Source organism: Myotis lucifugus, unplaced genomic scaffold, assembly GCF_000147115.1.
Source record: "Myotis lucifugus unplaced genomic scaffold, Myoluc2.0 scaffold_144, whole genome shotgun sequence".
Lineage (NCBI taxonomy): Eukaryota > Metazoa > Chordata > Mammalia > Chiroptera > Vespertilionidae > Myotis > Myotis lucifugus.
In genome coordinates, this window is record NW_005871192.1 from 96,004 (window position 1) to 116,616 (window position 20,613).

Genomic DNA, 20,613 nt, shown 5'->3' on the forward strand with positions numbered 1-20,613 from the left:
GGGTGAGGACAGCAAAATTAATTATTGCTCTTCCGTGAATTAATTTCAAGAATATTCAAGGTAGAAATAAATAAGAAAAAGAAAGCTTAATATAAAAAAGGGCAATGGTACAGGCAATTCATAGAAAGTCCTGGAATAGCAAGTATAAGAGGCATTCAAACTCTCTAGTATTCAAAAAAATTCAAACAAAAATGAGATACCACTAATACTCATCCTATCTAATAAAAGAGAAACATGGTAATTAACGGTAACTTCGCTACCCTTCCCATTGGCTAATCAGGGCGATATGCAAATTAACTGCCAACCAAGATGGCGGCCGGCTGCCAGGCAGCTGAAGTGAACAGGAGGCTTGCTTGCTCCAGTGACGGAGGAAGCCAAAGTTCCCCGCCTGCCTTGCCGGCCTCTGAGCTTGCTCTCTAAGAAACATTGTTGCAAATATAGAAGCTAAACAAAACTCCAGAAACCTGCTTTCAGCCGTCAGAGCTGGAGCGAGCAGGACCGAAACAGTGTTACAATTATAGAACCCAAACAAAACCAGATCCCTGCTTTCAGCAGCCGAGGCCTCAAGCTGGAGCCGGCCTCAGAGCTAAAGCCGGCTCTCAGCTCCAGTGACAGCTATAGAAGGTAAATAAACCCCAGAATAAAAAAAGAAAAGAAAAAAGGAGAGGTTGGGAGCTTCAGTCGCCCGCCAGCCTGAAAACGGCCCTCAGCCCCTCACCCAGACTGGCCAGGCACCCCAGTGGGGACCCCCACCCTGAAGGGGGTGTGACCAGCTGCAAACAGCCATCATCCCCTCATCCTGGCTGGCCAGGCACCCAAGCGGGACCCCCCATCCTGATCCGAGACACCCTTCAGGACAAACCAGCCGGCCCCCACCCGTGCACCAGGCCTCTATCCTATATAGTAAAAGGGTAATATGCCTCCCAGCACCGGGATCAGCAGAGCCGTGAGGCCTCCCGAACCCAGGATCAGCGGAGCCGTGAGGCCTCCCGAACCCAGGATCAGTGGAGCCACGAGGCCTCCCGAACCCGGGATCAGCGGAGCCGTGAGGCCTCCTGGCACCGGGATCAGCGGAGCTGCGAGGCCTCCTGGCCCCTGGAGCAGCGTGACAGGGGGCAGCGCCCAAACCCCCTGATCGCCCTGCGGCTCTATGTGTGACGGGGTGGGGCCACAACCTCCCTATCAGCCCTGCTCTGTTCCTGACAGGGGAAGGCGCCCCAACCCCCTGATCGGCCCTGCTCTGTGCCTGATAGGGGGGAGCTCCCCAACCCCCTGATCGGCCCTGCTCTGTGCCTGATAGGGGGGAGCTCCCTAACCCCCTGATTGGCCCTGCTCTGTGTGTGACAGGGGAAGGCGCCCCAACCCCCCCATGGGCCCTGCTCTGTGTGTGACGGGGTAGAGCCGCAACCTCCCCATCAGCCCTGCCCTGAGTGTGACAGCAGTGGCGCCCCAACCCCCTGATCGGCCCTGCTCTGTGGGTGACAGGGGGCGGTGCCCCAACTCCCCTATCGGCCCTACTCTGTGCGTGACAGGGGGGAGCTCCCCAACCCCCTGATGGGCTGTGCTCTGTGCGTGACAGGGGAGAGCTCCCCAACCCCCTGATCGGCCCTGCTCTGTGCGTGACAGGGGGTGGCACCGCAACCTCCCCATCAACTCTGCCTTGAGTGTGACAGGGGGCGGTGCCCCAACCCCCCAATCGGCCCTACCCTGAGCGTGATTGGGGGTGGCATCACAACCTCCCGATCCGCCCTGCTCTGTGCATGACAGGGGGCAGCGCCCCAACTCCCCAATCGGCCCTGCTCTGAGCCCGACCAGGGGCTGCACCTAGGGATTGGGCCTGCCCTCTGCCACCCAGGAGCGGGCCTAAGCCAGCAGGTCGTTATCTCTCTAGGGGTCCCAGACTGTGAGAGGGCACAAGTGGGGCTGAGGGACAACCGCCCCCCCGGCCAGTGCACAAATTTTTGTGCACTGGGCCTCTAGTTAGAATATAAAAATCAGAAAAGTGATAATACCAAATGCTGGTAAGGAGGTGCAGAAATGAAAATCCTTAGAAAGTAGTACTGGGAGTGTCGCCACCTGGGAAACAATCTTCCGGTGTTTATTGAAATCATGTATGAAACAACCCAATGGTCTCACTCCTAAGACTTATTCTGGGAGAAACTACTTCACAAGTCCAGAAGTAGAAATGTATTTTACCTTGTACTGTATCACTGCAGTGATATTTATAGCAACAAAGAACTAGAAGCAACTGAAATATCCAACACAAGGATAACAGATAAGTAAAATGAGGTATTAACTCCAACAGGAGAAAAGAAATTAACTAGATTTACATATAGCAACTCAGATAGATTTTAAACTGAATGATTACAAAAATAAGAGACTTTCAGTATTATTCTAATTATGTAAGTTAAAAATACTTAATCCTGCAAAATAACATATTTTATAAGCATATATATTCAAGGATACACCACAGACAGAACAATGTCTTTGTTGGATAAAGCAATGGGAATGGAAATGGGCAGGGGGAGGAAGATAATAAAAGAGGGCCCTTACACAACCACTGATACTACATCAGAAACTAGAGTATGATTTCACCCAGCTCCACACCTGAAGCCAAAAGGAAAAATGAAGAGGAAACACCTATACAATTGGATATTTTTAAGAAGCAGTTAAAAGTGGACAATATGGAGTGCTCCATAATATAAATAGAATATTAAGTATAATTACTTAGGTCAGCATAGTTACAAACTCTCAATTACTTAATGGCTGATTATAGATCAGCTAGACTCCTCATTGTTCAGAATTTGGTCATTTCACTGTACAGAGGACTACCAGTTAAAAAGAGTTCAAGCATCCCACCCTCCATTTTTTTGTTTGTTGCTAGAAGACATAATTAAGGTCACTCTGGCAGAAAGTTTATAGTAATGACTAACACTGGAGTTTTCAATTAGCTATAAAGTTTAGCTGTAAGAATTAACTGCTAATTATATGTTAAATAAAATGGAAAAGTAATCTCCTACATTACTATTATTTTCTACTCAAATATGGAAAGTGATGGAGAGAAAAGAAAAGAACACCTGGGACATACCATGAATATTTCACTCTTTCCCCAGGAGTAATATGGTTGGGGGGCACTTACCTCTTAAGGGAGCTTTTACAATACTAACCTTGCAGAGCCTCTGAAGTCTTTAAACTCTATATTGAGAAGAGGCAAGAAGTTGCTTTTACAGAACGGGCAAGTTGTATTCAAATTTGAATCATCTGCTGTCCATCCAGCCATAATTTCTTCATCATAAACTAAGGCCCCACAAGCTCTGCACTGTGAACAACTTGACATCAAAACCTAAGAGCAGAAACGTGCAGACACTGAAAAGCGCCACAGTGACGACCTCAAGAGACCATTTTACCTTAAGACACATAGAATTTTCTTTCTTTTGTTGATCCAATTTGGAATTAGGAGTTCAATTACTTTACAGGTAAGTCTACCAGTTTATTGCCTTGCTTATAAAGATATCAAACAAATTTGACAAAACGATTTATTATTCTGTTGACAAGGGTATCATAGGATTCTGTTAAATGTCACTTTGAAATAAAAATATGTTCAGTCACTTTATCATGAGCAGAAAGAGAACTTTACCTCCATTGCACAATTCTGAAAGATGCTAGACATGCTGGTGTTTTGAGAAGAACCATGATCTGATTTTTCAAAGTCCTGCCCTTTTATGCCTCTTGGAAGTAGAAGTTCTCCTAGAAAGAAGTAACCATCATAACACATTATGTAAGAGACTGTCCTTACTCTTAGCAAATGCATACTTAAGCATTTGGGGGGAAGTATATGACATCTGCTATTTATTTTCAAATGGCTTAATATAAAAAGGTATATGTATTATATATATATTATCAGAATCACCTGGGGAATTTGCTTAAAAATATATACAAATGTTCAAGCTCTAGGCTAATATTTTTTGAGACTGAGTCTGTGGGATAGGGCCTTAGAACTGTGTGTTTTTAACCAGCTTTCTGCTTGAATACCAGAGTTTGAGTGTTCCTCTGCTGTAATAGTGAAATCTTAGCTGTTATTTTTTAAAATTATAATTCTATTTTATCCAGCTTTCTATTCTGAAAAAGTTCAAATGTCCTGAGAAGTTGAAAGAATCATATAGTGAATAATCATATATTCTCCACCTAGGTGATTCTGATACACACTGAAGTTTAAGAACGAATGATATAATCCACAAATATACACAACTAAAATCATTAGCTGTAGTATTTGTAGACCACATAAAATAACAGTGACAGTATGGTGTGGCTATATTCAAAATCTATTTGTTGAGATCATCTCATCAAATGAGGCTTACTGTACGTGTCATGGGGAAGGGAAAGTAAGGGCATACATTAGAAGAGAGGACAGTCCTTCCCCATACCTGCTGAGTAATGGGATTTTCCTATATCTCCACTGCTGCTGCTACTGCCAAGGCTTGTGTTACTCTGGGTAAGTTCACTGGGGACCAATGCTGAGATACTTGTGTTAGGTGACATATTCTCCTCCAAAACATGGTCTTCAAGGCCAGCTGGGAAGCTGTAATCTTTATTATTATTAGTTTCCTCCTTTAATTGAAAAAAAAAAAAAAAACAATCCAAAAAACACAAAACCACACACACATAAATAATACCTTCACCAATGAGAATATATTTATTCCACCTTTTTCAGAATTAAACTCCTTAATAATCCTTAAATAAATCATCCCCCCCCCCCCCCCGGTATTTTTCAAACGATGAACTTCTTCTATTATTTGTTAATTTCCCTTCCAAACTCGCAAACATTCAGGCAATGACCTATATAATACTTTAAGATTTTGCTGGGCCCCTGGTTATGTTTGGGGTATCGGATGCCTCTCAATACTCAGTATCATAAAATGAAGGAACTCTAGGAGTTCACTGTCCAGTGGGATCAGGGATGGCAACACAAGTGAGTAGGAGCTTTAGTCAGACAGAGCCAGAGTGAAACCTTGGCTCCCCATCACGTATTAGGTATCTGACCTTACAAAAATTACTTCTCTAACATTTAATTGTATCATCTGAAAATATGAGTCATTTAAAATAAGGTGGTTGTGCCCTAACCGGTTTGGCTCAGTGGACAGAGCGCCAGCCTGCGGAGTCAAGGGTCCCAGGTTCGAGTCCGGTCAAGGGCATGTACCTTGGTTGCGGGCAGATCCCCAGTAGGGAGTGTGCAGGAGGCAGCTGATCGATGTTTCTCTCTCATCGATGTTTCTAACTCTCTATCCCTCTCCCTTCCTCTCTGTAAAAAAATCAATAAAATATATTTTAAAAAATAAAATAAGGTTGTTTTGAGACTTTCAGCTGGGAATATGATTGTTCAGAGTAACAACCATCAATAGTAGAGATATTATGAATAAAGTTCCAAATACTAGTTTTTCACCATTGTGATTATCAATGCTTTAGTTTAAATAAAAACATTTCAATAAGCAGTTTTTTTAATTTTTTGCTTTAAAGAAGACTTGTGTCTTCTGTATTATAAAACCGTATCAAATGATAAAAATTTTTAAATACAGATATGCATGACAGGAAATAAAAGCACTTATTATACCAATACCCAGAGTACAATCAAAACTTGATGTATATCCTAATTTTAAAATATGTATAATAAATTTTTATGAAATAGAAATTGTTTTTAACCTATTGTTTTTTAATCTATTCTTCTTATGCAATTCATTTTGTAGAAGATTTAATGAGATTGAATGACATTATTTAAACCCCTCCATACTAATTCAATTTACTGATGTACTATTATGTATTTGGCACATCTTAAACATTCAGAATGCTTTAAATTTTACATAAGCTACTGATGAATTCCCTTGAGCTACTTTTACACTAAATGCTTTTTAAAAACAGTTAGATAAAATTTCAAATATAAAATGGCTCATCTTTTTTTAAAATAATGCCAGGTTAAGATACTTTTGAAGCTACCTTATTTTGTCTTTCCTTAACTGACCTTGTAAGCTCTTTAAATATAACATACAATTTGTGTTATAATACTGTACTTTTAATTCAATTAAGTTTGCCTATAAAGTTTTCCTTCAAACAGTATACAAGTCTTATCTGTCCAATTTAATTTCCTGCTTCTACTTACTATTTAGAACTTTAGCAACCTGAAATTGATTATATTACCTTGAAAATGCATGTTTTAAGCCTCCATACTTTTCCCATTATTCTCTCAAATACACATTCTGTCCTCTGATCACTTTGACTAACCCAAAGCTTTCAATTTATCTATCAAAACCCAACTTAGGTATCATCTGCTTTGCTCTTTTTGACAGTCCCCACAGGAACATTTTCTAAGATATTGTTCCCTTCTTTGCTACTATAGTGGTTAAGAGCATGAACTCTAGAGCGAATCTCCGAGCCTTCAAATTCTAGTTCTGCCACTCACTAGGTTGTATGACCTGGGGAAGTTAATTAACCTCTATGAATATCAGATACCTCATTTATAAAATGGGGATAACAGTAGTGCCAATCCATGGGATTGCTACGAAAATTAAATAAACATATGTGTGCATATATATTCATGTATAAAAATAAGTATATAACTTATGGCAATACCTAGAACATAGTACTATAATAATAATAAACATTTATAGATCTGTTTTTTCTACTAAAATACTATGATTCTTTAAACACAATGGCAAAATTTTAGAGTTTTCTATGAAACAAATAAGCAAAATTTCCCCACTTCTATTTTCATAAGAAAATCTAACAATTAATTCTCTTTACAATTATTTTTAAGAAAATTACCAGTTTTTGTTATGCAGTATGAAATCTATGGATCAAGCTGTGAACAGAGCTCATATATATTAAAAAGATAACAAAGGTATATTTATTTAAAAAGTGAAGTGCTATGCAAATATAACATGGCACCATTATTAAATTAAAACATTAATCATTAGTGCTTTCAAAGAAATGAACTTAATGTATTGATCTATGGAATTATATAGTCCTGATATTCTATTTCTTCATTATTAATTTCCTTAGATGTAGGCTCAAGTCATTTAAAGACATAAGGTATGTACAAAGTTTTAAAATATAAACACCAAAGTTACAGAAATCTCTAAATAATTTGTATATTAAAAATACTATAAACATTCTAATATCAGATAGACTACACACATAAAACACTCTTACCTCATCATCTGAGTAGCTGTAGGCAGTCGCTACAGCTACCAACATCTTACTGGCTACTGTCGCTGCTTGTTTCATACCCGATTTTATGACATCTATCTTGGGCCCTGAGAGTATATTATCCAGCTTTAGTCCTGACAAAGAATTTACCACAGAACCCAATGAGCCATGTGGTGAAGAACGCACCAGTGCTGATAAAGAAGTTGGACGTTCTTTATGACCTCGAGAGGGAGTCTGCTGCTTGAAACGCCCAGTAAAAGTTTTAGACCTAGACACTGCGGGGGAGCTCTTTTCACTTTCAGGCTTTTCCTGCACTGGTGGATCATGATCTAAAGGTAGGCTTGATCTCCTCTCTAAAGAGTGAATAAATGCAGTGGTAGTTCCAGACTCTCTGTTTCCCTCTCCATGTAATTCCATACTAGAAGACTTGCTACCCAGGGGACTCTTTAGGTTCATATAGTTTTCGATTTCATCAGCCAGATTACGTGCAATAACTGGAGAAAACAACTTATCTTCAGAATCAGTTTTTTCTACTGTAAATTCAGTGGCTAAAAGAGACAAAGGATCTAGTCCAGTTTCAACATCTTCCCTCTCAACAGCTTTAGCAACACCATATAAACTACTTCTTTTATTTATTAGATCTTTGGGCTCTGCTTTCAAGTCTCTGGACTGATTACTGTCACTATCATTTTGTAGACTGTCATGTGTATCCTTTGTTATAGTAGTTGTAGCTACATTGTCATCAATCACAGGTTCTAGGAGCTCTTGGCTTTCCTCAAGCATCTCTAACACTGAAGATCTGTGCTCAGAATCCCAAGTGCTTTCAGGCCCACGAGTCCTAGTATCAGCTAGATGACAGCCAACACTCTCCAAGCTATGGGTTTTTGCTGTATGAAGTAGAGAAGTCTTAGGATACGTCAGTGCTGCTGTGAGAATCTTGGCATCTGCTCCCATCATGATAGCTACTTCACTTGAATTCAAATCCAAACTGCTCTTCTTTAGCAACATTCCTGCTCGACTTTCAGAACTAAAACTACAGCTCCTCTCTGGAAAATGCTTTTGTCTCTTTTCTCCTCTATCACCATTCTTGAGATTAGTAACTTCACCAAAGACTGTATCTTCAATTGGATCCAGAGTAGAAAATAGCATATTTGATGTACTACCTAAAAGAGAAAGTATAGTATTAAAAAAGAATCTGTTTACTAAAATTGTATTTTAAAATTTTCTGATTTTTTTGAAAGTTACACATACTCCGTAAAAGATTCAGAATATTTAGAGGGAAAAAGAAAGCATACAGAAAAAAAAGTACAAAAAAACCTCCATTCAACCCTGCCTCCCAGAGATAACATTTTAATGTATAATCTGCCTTTCATCTTCTATGCAATACACACACACTTTAAAACAAAATCATGCAATATATACTTGTACTGTTTACTAAACTATATCTCACTTGTCAATATAATCTACAGCTTACATTTTAAGGGTTTAATATAAAATTTAAAAAATATATTCTGGCCTGGCCGATGTGGCTCAGTGGTTGAATGTCAACCTATGAACCAGGAGGCCACGGTTCGATTCAGGGTCACGGCACATGTGTAGGTTGCGGGCTCAATCCCCTGTAGGGGACATGCAGGAGGCAGCCTATCAGTGATTCTCTCTTATCACTGATGTTTCTATCTCTCCCTCTCTTTGAAATCAATAAAAACATTTTTTTAAAAAAGGCATGACTACCCTGGCCAGTTTTGCTCAGCACCGGCCCCTGAACCAAAGGGTTTCATTCCCATCAAGGGCATGTACCTGGGTTGCGGTTTGATCCCTGGCTCTGGTCAGGGTGCATGCAGTAGGCAACCAATTGATGTGTCTCTCTCACATCAATGTCTCTCTCTGTCTCTCTCTCTGTCTCTCTCTCCCACCCTCCCTCCCTCCCCTCCCTCTCTCCCTCTCTTTCTAAAAAAGCAATGGAAAAATAATATCCTTGGTGAGGATTAACAACAACAAAAAACATTATGACTTGAGAGATTTGAAGGGAAAGTCTTTAATACGGGTTTTTAATTTTCCACTCTGATTTCAAGCTTCTTTTTCTTTTGATTCTTAAAATACGTTTTTATTGGTTTTAGAGAGAGGAAGGGAGAAGAAGAGAGATAGAAACATCAAAAAGAGAGAAATATAGATAGGCTACTTCCTACATGCCCCCTACTGGGGACTGAGACGCAACCTGGCATGTGCTCTGACCAGGAATTGAACCGGCAACCTCTTAGTGCATGGGACAATGCTCAATCAACTGAGCCACACCAGCCAGGCCCAAGTTTCTTTTTGATCTTCCAAACTGGTACCAACTAATAATTATAATCATACCAATTAAACAGAACTAATAATAAGCATTTAGAGATATTTTTTAAGCTTTTAGGGGAATCATAAGCATATTTTACAAATTTGTACCTGCTTTGAAAACTTTTACCAATATTTGAGAAACAGATCTTTGCAAATTTACTGGTTCTCATAGTATCTGCAGAAATTTAGTGGCACATTTTGTTCAATTTTAAAATGAATTTGACTGTTTGATGTATTGGCAAAAGCCCCATTACCACCTCTTTCTTCCTTAATAACATAAATCTTCCTAGATCAGGATGTAACATGGAAATAAGATGAGTAAAAAGGGAAGGAAACACACAGACCATGTCCATTTCAATATTCTGAGAAGATTCTAACCCTTTGATGAAGAAAACTCTGCCCTCCTTTTTTTTTTTAACCTGCTATCAATAGGTTAGGAAAACGGGATACAGAACATACATATAAATTATTTGTTCTAAAAACTTTTGCCGAAACCGGTTTGGCTCAGTGGATAGAGCGTCGGCCTGCGGACTGAAAGGTCCCAGGTTCGATTCCGGTCAAGGGCATGTACCTGGGTTGCGGGCACATCCCCAGTGGGAGATGTGCAGGAGGCAGCTGGTCGATGTTTCTCTCTCATCGATGTTTCTAACTCTCTATCTCTCTCCCTTCCTCTCTGTAAAAAATCAATAAAATATATTTAAAAAAAAAAAAAAATAAAAAAAAAAAAATAAAAACTTTTAGCTCCACCTCATGTGTGCTGCCTCCCCCGCCCTCCATACACACAAAAATGAAATGACTTCATGTCACAATAAATACAAAAATAAAAAGACTTTAGGAATAAGAAGTTATTCCTACATAGATTTAAAAAGCTGGGCAAATTAAGTTCTATAAAGTCAAACAATAGATACACTTACAGACAAGAGAGTTGACTTTAGAGAAGTGAATTATAGCTACTAACAAAGAGCACAGGATACAGGCTAATTTCATTATCCTTTAAAATCCTACACTTTGCCCTGGCCGGTTTGGCTCGGTGGATAGAGCGTCGGCCTGCAGACTGAAGGGTCCCAGGTTTGATTCCGGTCAAGGGCATGTACCTTGGTTGCGGGCACATCCCCGGTAGGGGGTGTGCAGGAAGCAGCTGATCGATGTTTCTCTCTCATCGATGTTTCTAACTCTCTATCCCTCTCCCTTCCTCTCTGTAAAAAATCAATAAAATATATTTTTAAAAAAAATCCTACACTTAGATGTATGCCTTAAGAGTATTTTGAAAAACAAAAACAAAAACACCCACAAAAAATAAAAGAGTACTTTGGAGGCTATAACATAATTGAAATTAGTTAACTCAAATTCAAGATAGTCACACATAACAATTATTCATTATAAATACTTAATCACAAATAAGTGGCTCAGGGTGCTTATACCAACTGGGCCAAAATTAAAGGCTCACTGGCATTTTGTGTAGATAGTAAATGATATCAATCATTTTTTTCCATTTCCCTTCAATGACAGACATTACCCTACCACACATAAGCGCAGTTGAATTTGATCACATCACTGCATCTCTGTTTTTTTAAAATATTTTTAATTGATTTTTAGAGAGAGAGGAAAGGAGAGGGAGAGAGAGGTAGAAACATCAATGAAAGAGAAACATCAACATTGACTGGCTGCCTTCTGTATGCTCCCTGCTGGGCGTTAAGCCCGCAACCCGGGCATGTGCCCTGACCAGGAACGGAACTGGCAACCTTTTGGTGCATGGGTCGACGACCAACCACTGAGCCACCCAGCCAGGCTTCATCTCTGTTCTTGATGAGTACAGGAAGCCCTATAGTCACCTCTCATTACCTACTATGAGAAAGTGGGACCAAACTGACCAGGCACCCCAATAAAAAAGGTATTCCAAATAACTAAACACTATAAATATCTCTCATTTTAAGAGTTAAATATCTTTAAATAACTATTTTAGTTCATTTACAGGATTTAAACTTACTTCTGGCTCTTCAGCATGTTCATTATAATTAAGTCAACACTTTAATGTCATTAAACACATGTATATCTGCAGACGTATATTTTAAATATTTAATAACCAACACATAAAGACTCACCAGTGCTGCTTTTCCTGCCGTTGACATCAAATATACCAGATGGCACTTTCACAATACTGCTGCCCCACGCAGGAGGCTCAGTTGGACTGTGTGGCTCTCCACTAACTTGTGAATGTTTTGCCACCACAGCAGAGACATCACACACCTCTGGGGAAAAAACATTTGAATGTTATCGTTCCTAATTGTGCCAATATTGAACAGAAACCATATATTTGATTTTAATACATTCTAGGTAGTTTTCCACCTCCAAGTGAGGATGAATATATGACTATTTTATTATTGATTAATTACGTCTGATTTACTTTATGCCATAAATGTTGCCAGTAATGACCGAAATAAAAGTTTTATTTTAGCATTCAATAATCCTAACTTGAGCATTCTTAAGTAAAGCTCAGGCCTTCAGTTATACTCATCACTTGTCAAGTAGGAGAAGGGCTTGCTTCTGCGTAAGTGGAGCATAAAGAAGGCGACGTCAATGAAGAAAGTACTTAAAAAAAAATGATTCCAAATGATCTGGAAATGAAAACATGATTCGGGTGCCTCCCATACACACCCTAACTGGGACTCAAACCCGCCACATTTTGGTGTACAAGATGATAATCCAACCCACTGACCCATACTGGCCAGGGCGAAGAAAGAATGCTTTAGTGTAAAAAGATAGGAAGAACATCTTATTACCATAAAGCCAAAATATTCTTCCATATTTCTATAAAATGATTACCACAAATAATTTCTACCTCAATGAGTTCCATAAAAAAACAAGAAACCACAAAGACTATATTTAAACTACCAATAAAAAATATCCACTTAGATATTTGAAGGACTTAGCATTTTAAAATAAAGGGGATACTAGAATACAAGTTTGATGACTCAAAGTTTAGTCTTGGTTCTGTCACAAAGTAGCTTTATATACTTGGCAAGTAAATACTTTAATGGGTCACAGTTTACAACAAAACTGAGGGCTGGCCTACTGAGTCTTTAAAGACCTTTTAAATTCTGAAATTCAGATACTATCAAAACCTACCATATACAATGGTACATAGTATCTTATAAGCTCAGACCTTACATTTCTAAAAATTATCAACTAAATTATCAAATAACACTTGTATTAGCATAGGTATTTTTCTAAGTAAAGTTAGAAAATATCAGTACTTAACCTTCTATTTGCAGTTTTGTTTTGGTTGTCAATTCTCTTGCTAATTGTTCTTCAGGCACATGAATTTCTGCATCATCCTTTATAAGTTCATCCTTAGACCCATAGCCTTGGTCAGACTGACCACCTGTGAAAAAACAATGCAGGCTTACATAGAAATGTTTTCATATACTTAGAGTCCAGCTATAACATTGCAAAAGAAAATGACACTGATCTACATAATTAAACTTAGAGAAAAGGAAAACAAGAAAACTTACAAAGCACATAGAACATTTTAAAATAGTAAGAAGCAAAGAACAGTAGGAACAGGAATACCAAAGACTAAAAACCCATTACACATTTGAAAGCACTGAATCTTAATTTCCTTATCTGTAAATTAACAGATTTGGACAAGATGTCTTTTGGAATGTTTCTATAGAATGCTACTTTTTGTGTAAGAAGAGGAAATAAAACAAACATATACCTTCTTCCTTTTGCAAAAAGAAATGAAGGAGTAATAAAACAAAAACAAAACCTGTTACCTACATGGGGTGGGGCAAAATAGGATGGAAGGGCCCTAGCCGGTTTGGCTCAGTGGATAGAGCGTCGGCCTGCAAACTGAAAGTCCCGGGTTTGATTCCGGTCAAGGGCACACGTCCAGGTTGTGGGTTCGATCCCCAGTAGGGGGTCGTGCAGGAGGCAGCCTATCAATGATTCTCGCTCATCATTGATGTTTCTATCTCTCCCTCTCTATTCCTCTCTGAAATAAATTAAAATATATTTAAAAAATAAAATAAAATCTTTAAAAAAATAGGATGGAAGGGACAGAGAACCTTTTCTAAATATGGCTTGTTATAGTCTTTATTTTTGGAAAACACTAATTTCTAAATATTCATAAAAATTAGATCAATAAAGTGGGGATATGGGAGGGGAAGTAACTAAAATTGAATACAAACAGAAACAAATGAAACCAACTCTATTTCATATGAATACCATAACCACACTGGAAAGATGGGAGGACTCATACAAGTAACTTTGGAACACATTTTTTTGAATATATACTCTAAGCCTGGGGGTAACAGTCAAATCCTGAACTCCTTAGGGGGTTTGTTTTTCACAGGGGAATGGATGTAGCAATTCTGAAATTATTTATTACTCAGGTCTGAGCAAATGAGTAAATGTGATATTTCTGGGAGCCAAGATTCTTAGTGTGGAAGAGAGAATTAAAAAAAAAAATAATGAAGGAAGGCAAAGAAAAACCTGTGGGCTTGATTGAAATCAGAAGTAGTTCTACTATATAAAAACATATTTTCTAGCTCTGCTGAATAAGTCAAGAAGCAGTAACACCTTGGTAGTAGTAAACATATCTATAGCCCAGACCTTGGTTTCTAAAATATTTGCCCATTAAAAAAAACCTAGGATCCTCGAAGAAATGGCTAATTCCAGAGCTCAGGCAGGGAAGGTATAAGAGTAAGTCAGGAACATTTTATTATGCAAGAAAGGAAGTGATCCAAACATGATAGACCCGGCTGGTGTGGTTCAGTGGTTGAGCGTTGACCCATGAACTAAGAGGTCACTGCTTCGATTCCTGGTCAGAGCACCTGCCCAGTTGTGGGCTCGATCCCCAGTAGGGGGATCAGTAGGAGGCAGCTGGTGGATGTTTCTCTTTCATTGATGTTTCTATCTCTCTATCCCTTTCCCTTCCTCTCTCTCTCAAATCAATAAAAACATATTAAAACACACACATACACACACACACACACACACACACACAAAACCACAACAACATGAAGGAGACATGCCTAAAGGATGTATGATAGAATACCATCTTATAAATGTGGAGCGAGTATAGAGTTGGTAAAACCACCAGTTTATAACCATCACAGTAAAGACTGGTTCAGGCAAGAATCTTCAATGGATGCTAAATTTAAACGAGAAAATGTGATAAGAAAGAGGCTATTACTGCACAGCCTCCCAGTGTCTCCTTACAGATGGCTTATTATCTGCAAGGGGGATAACAGTAACTCAGAGAAACCAAACATTGAGACTAGTGATCACAATGAACCTCACCAATGAGGAGCAGACAGACACCGTGTGCCTCTGGGACATTGTGTGCCTCTGCCACGTGAAAATCTGAGAAGGATACAATATCACTTTTGTAGCAGAGCCATGGATGCATCACCTAATCTAATCACATGGAATATCAGGCAGGCTCAAACTGAATATTCCACAAAATAAGTGGACTGAATTCTTCAAAAGGTTCAAAGTCATGAACGACAAAGAAAGGGTGAAGAACTGTGCCAGGTTAAAGGAGACTAAAGAGAGGGAGTTTAAGTACCACAAAGGACATCACAATAATTGACAAAATTGGAACACAGACTATAGATTAAAGCAGTTTATCAACTGAATTTGGTAACTATACTGTGGTTATGTAAGAGAAAATACGACTGAAGTATTACGCGGTAACAGGGCAAGATATATTGACTTGCTTGCACATGATTACAAAAAATAAATATGCGTATAGAAAGAAAACAAGAAAACAAATGTGACAAACTAAAAGTGAGCACATCTAAATTAAAGTTATTTAAGAGTTCTCTATTATTCTGCAACATTTCTATAAGTTTGAAATTATTTAAAAATGAAGTTTTTTGAAAGTTTATTTTGGCTTTAAAATTGTATCATTTGCCGAAACCGGTTTGGCTCAGTGGATAGAGCGTCGGCCTGTGGACTGAAAGGTCCCAGGTTCGATTCCGGTCAAGGGCATGTACCTGGGTTGCAGGCACATCCCCAGTGGGAGATGTGCAGGAGGCAGCTGATCGATGTTTCTCTCTCATCGATGTTTCTAACTCTCTATCTCTCTCCCTTCCTCTCTGTAAAAAATCAATAAAATATATTTTTTTAAAAATTGTATCATTTAAAACCAAACTAAGGCCAGTTACTAAATAGTCCTTTTATAAAGGACATCAATGAAAAACACATAAAATAAAAAATACAGTGTCTTATACTTTCTACTACCACTTGTTACACTGCTGCTTAAACATTGGGTTTGCCCAATATATAACAAAAGAACTAAACTTCTTTAAATGCCATTAGAATGACTCTAATTTCAGTCACGTTTTGATTGGCTCCCTCAGAAAGGCTGCTAAAACAAACACCGTGGTGCAGTGAAAGGACACTAGACTGGAAACTGAGTAAACTGATCAAGCCCAGATATGCTCCCGAACAAGTGACTCAGTATCAGGTACCAAGTGGAAAAGATTCTACAAGATAATTCTTAATGAAAAGAGTAACTTAAGCATCTGGGCTACAAGTCTCCAAAAATATAAAATGACATCACCAGAACTCTACAGAGATATATAATAATTGTAAATTCAGTACTGGGTCTTCAGCCACTTGAAATGCAGCTGAAAAGAAACATGAAAAAGGGATCTGAAGTTTCTTCTCCAACTACTGGAATTTTTATGTCAATTACACAGGATTACTAGGAGATTTTTTTCTATTAAAGGAGACAAGTTTAAAAATTTAGAGGAATAAGGAGAGTAATTATTATTATTATTATTATTCCTGGTGAAATGATTTCATGCCACATTATTTTCTTGGTATTTCATAAGTGAAATCCATCTCATTTATAAGTATTAGAAAACATACAGGAGGGAATAAAATAAGGTGGCTTTAAAATGAAAGTCTCATAAAAATTCCTACTTGATAAAAGAAAGTTAAATTCCAAAGAGGATTGTTACTTAGACTTATGTTGACTTTCAATGATTCATACATGCTTCTGTAACTATGCAGGTAGTTTTTCACATAAGAATTCAGATCAATCAAAATAGCCTGGTACTGCTACAAGAATAGGCATGTAGATCAATGGGCAGAGCAGAGAACCCAGATATCTACCCAAGCCATTATGCCCAAATAATCTTAGATAAAAGAGGCAAGAGCATACAATGAAGTAAAGACAGTCTCTTAATAAATGGTATTGGAATAACTGGACAGCTACATGTAAATAAATGAAACTGGACCACCAACTTACACCATACACAACAATAAACTAAAAATGAATAAAATATTTATATGTGAATCGTGAAACCATAAAAATCCTTGAAGAGCCCTAACCGATTTGGCTCAATGGATAGAGCGTTGGCCTGCGGACTCAAGGGTCCCAGGTTCGATTCCGGTCAAGGGCATGTACCTTGGTTGCGGGCACAACCCCAGTAGGGGGTGTGCAAGAGGCAGCTGACCGATGTTTCTCTCTCATCGATGTTTCTAATTCTCTATCCCTCTCCCTTCCTCTCTGTAAAAAATCAATAAAATATATTTTTAAAAAAAATCCTTGAAGAAAACATAGGAAACAAAATATCAGACATCTCACGTAGTAAAATTTACACTGATACAATGCCAAGAGAAACAAAAGGAAAAAAGACACAAAATGGCACTACATCAAAATAAAAAGCTTTTACAAAGCAAAAGAAATCAGCATCAAAATGAAAAGAAAACCCACTGTATGGGAGAACATATTTGCCAACATCTGATAAGGGGTTAATCTCCAAAATATATAAAGTACTCATACAACTCAACAAAAGGAAGACAAACAATCCCATCAAAATATGGGCAGAAGACCTAAATAGACATTTCTCCAAAGAGGACATACAAATGGCCAAGAGACATATGAAAAAATGCTCAGTCACTAATCATCAGAAAGATGCAAATTAAAACAACAATTAGGTACCACCTCACATCTGCCAGAATGGCTACCATCAATAAATCAACAAACGGCAAGTGCTGGTGAGGAGGTGGCGAAAAAGGAACCCTAGTATACTGCTGGTGGGAATGCAGACTGGTACAGCCACTATGGAAAATAGTGTGGAGTTTCCTCAAAAAATTAAAAATGTAACTGCCATTTGACCTAGTGATCCCACTTCTAGGAATATATCTGAAGAAGCCTGAAACACCAATCAGAAAGGATATAAACAACCCTATGTTCATAGCAGGGTTATTTACAATAGCTAAGATCTGGAAACAGCCCTAGTACCCCTCAGTAGATGAAAGGATAAAAGAAACTGGGGTACATTTATACCATGGAATACTGTGCAGCAATAAAAAGGGATCTCTTACCCTTTGAGACAGCATGGAAGGACCTGAAGAGTATTATGCTAAGCAAAATAAGCCAGTCAGAGAAAGACAAGTATCTCGTGATCTCACTTATATGTGGAATTTAATGAACAAAATAGATCCAGAGACATGGAGGCATGCAAAAAACAGGATCCTCAGAGGGAAGGGGGGGAGGGGAGAGGAGATCAATCAAAGAACTTATATGCATAACCCATGGACACAGACAATAGTCGGATGAAGGCCTGGGGTGGGGACAGGAATGGGGGGGGGTGTCAATGGAGGAAAAGGGGGGGAGCATTTGTAATACTTGCAACAATAAAGATAAATTAAAAAATAAAAAGAATTCAGATCAGTTTTAGCAAGCAAAAACCAAATCAACAGGTGGAACACTGAAAGCTTTAATGACTATAAAACTATTGGACACAATAATGCTATAAACCAACCACAAAATAAGAATTATAGTAAGGTACAGTGTATTTACAAATAAGGTAATAAGTTTGCAAATTGATCATCAAATTTTAGTTGAATATTTTCAGTAGTACATATATGATTACACTTATCTGAAGGAGAAAAAGCCCAAAGAACTATAATTGTTTCCCACTGGTAACAAAACTTAAAATACAAAAGGTCTCTCCCAACCCTTGCATGTCAGCAAAATTTAACCTAATAAATGGGAAATTACCTGAAGTGGTTAATATTCAAGAGTAGAATTAACGCACACGTGTATCCATAGCTTCACGTCATACAAGTCTGTCTGAACCCCCACACCATGACAGCCAAGGACAAATGCAGCACCAAGAAACAGCACAGAGCAAAAAGCAAAGCAACAAAGAGCAGAGAAAGGAAACTTCAGTCATTGATTCAAGATATCAGATGAAGCACAGGAATTAGAATTCTTTTTAAAGAAAAGCCTGAGATATTAACAACAAAAAAGAACAAAAAAGAAGAATGATGTGCAACACATATATATCTGCTCAATGTGCTCTTTTAATTATGCTTAATTCTACCTTCAGAGGACAGAGGTTATGCCCACAGATTTGTATGTAAAAGTAGCTTCAGTAATTTCTCGGATTTTTAAGTGTCATTTAAGGTAATGACTATGCAGAAAATACTTTTTCTCATGGTATGCAAATTATTCTTTCCTCTTTAATATTCATAATCTCAAAAAAAGATTTGCAAGTTTTGTCATTAACATTCAAGTTCCTCATTGCACATTCACTAACAATTATATCATCTACTTTCACAAATGAATGATGAACAAATACAGAGAAGTTCCATGCCTAGAGCCTTTTGCACAGCACTCCAAAGTTAACTATAGGAAATAGAGAGAAGTGAACAACAATCAAAGGTATAATTCCTTCCTTTATTTATATACGAGAACAGTATTTTAAAAGTACATAAAGCTCATATTACCCAAACTCGAGAGGGGTGTAAAAGCTTTTTAAAAAAGGAAAGACTTAACATGAGATTAAGTGAAGGGTTAGTAAATCCAGATTTAGTACCTGTGCTAGAGTGATTATCAATGGAATCAAGACTGATTAAATCTCTGACGAAGACTGTGTGCTCCCCATTGTTAGCATCATTAGAACTATCCACGCTACCGTGGCTCACCGTGTCCCCATCACTTCCACCTGTGGCATTCTGAGGCGCTAAAGATAAGGACAACAGCAGTTCAATAATTCATGCACTGACAATATCAAACTAAACATCAATGACCCATAGTTCATTTAAAGTTGCAGAACACTTTCTAAATATGGGGGTAGGGAGAGAATTTTGGGCTAAGGTAATATATCTTTAGTTATATATAAAATTATCAACTAGAATTTGATTTATGTTTTCTACTTCATATAATTATACTTCAAACCACAGAAATTATACTTCATATAATTAAATTATACTTCATATAATTAAAATTCATAGAACTATGAAGCTTATGGTTCAGCAAGAAAGTATCTTTCCAATCACATGTATTACCTGATATTGAGGAGACCTGTGACTTTTGCACGGATTTTTTAAGTGGCTGCCTAAACTGTGCCAAGCCACGTACCACATTCCGTACCTTCGTCCATAAGAAGATACCACTGCGGGTACTGCTAGGCCACGGGCTCTCCAAAACTACCTAAAAGTAAAATAAAGGTAAAAGTAATAGTTATTAGAAATATTTGATTTTTGAAAATATACATACATACATAGTACATATATAAAAATTATACCCCAAACCCTCTAAAAGAAGGTATTAAAAAATTATGTCTTAATAAGGAGCATACATTGCCCAATGTCAATCCTACTTACCTTATTATAATAACCATAAGTAATAGCATTTGGCTTTATGTTAGCAGTTTTCATTTCAAATAAGACTCTGACTGCTAAAACAGGATGGCCCCAAAGTCCACAAAGCTGCATTACTACTCGATAGCACACCTAGCAAAAAATAACATCGAAGCATTAGTAGTAGTTAGCACACAGTCCATCCGTGACTTGTAGAGATTTTTAAATGATTTACCCAATTCTTCTTCTCAAAGTTATTAAGCACTACTTTTTCTATTGTTGTGGTTTGAGTGTCTCGGTAAATTATTTGTAAAACTCATTCATTAATAGAAGTACCAGGATTATTGACTGTCGCACTTAAGATCTATGTGCATGTGTGCCATTTGTTTCAGTAACTAAGTATGGACAAAGAGAATGACTATTATTCTCCATAATTTAAAAAATTCGTTTTTAAAATCAAGTATGATTAAAATA

The 20,613-nt window shown here is 38.0% G+C and overlaps 1 protein-coding gene across 7 annotated transcripts in view; it reads right to left on the reverse strand.

Moving 5' to 3' along the window:
- The window catches only part of DENND4C (DENN domain containing 4C), a 107,927-nt gene that overhangs the window by 18,488 nt on the left and 68,826 nt on the right, over positions 1-20,613 (reverse strand). For 6 of the 7 annotated variants that reach the window (XR_002830720.1, XR_002830719.1, XM_023758911.1 and 3 more), the window contains 9 exons: positions 20,164-20,292; positions 19,846-19,990; positions 19,374-19,520; positions 12,788-12,910; positions 11,631-11,777; positions 7,201-8,360; positions 4,425-4,608; positions 3,638-3,747; positions 3,168-3,343 (listed from right to left, as the gene is read on the reverse strand). Coding sequence is in view for 5 of the 7 variants with exons in the window: in XM_023758911.1 (XP_023614679.1) it covers positions 3,168-3,343; positions 3,638-3,747; positions 4,425-4,608; positions 7,201-8,360; positions 11,631-11,777; positions 12,788-12,910; positions 19,374-19,520; positions 19,846-19,990; positions 20,164-20,292 (2,321 nt within the window). In the remaining 2 variants the exon portion in view is untranslated. The remainder of the gene's footprint in view (positions 1-3,167; positions 3,344-3,637; positions 3,748-4,424; positions 4,609-7,200; positions 8,361-11,630; positions 11,778-12,787; positions 12,911-19,373; positions 19,521-19,845; positions 19,991-20,163; positions 20,293-20,613) is intronic. The other variant, XM_023758910.1, reaches the window with a different exon arrangement.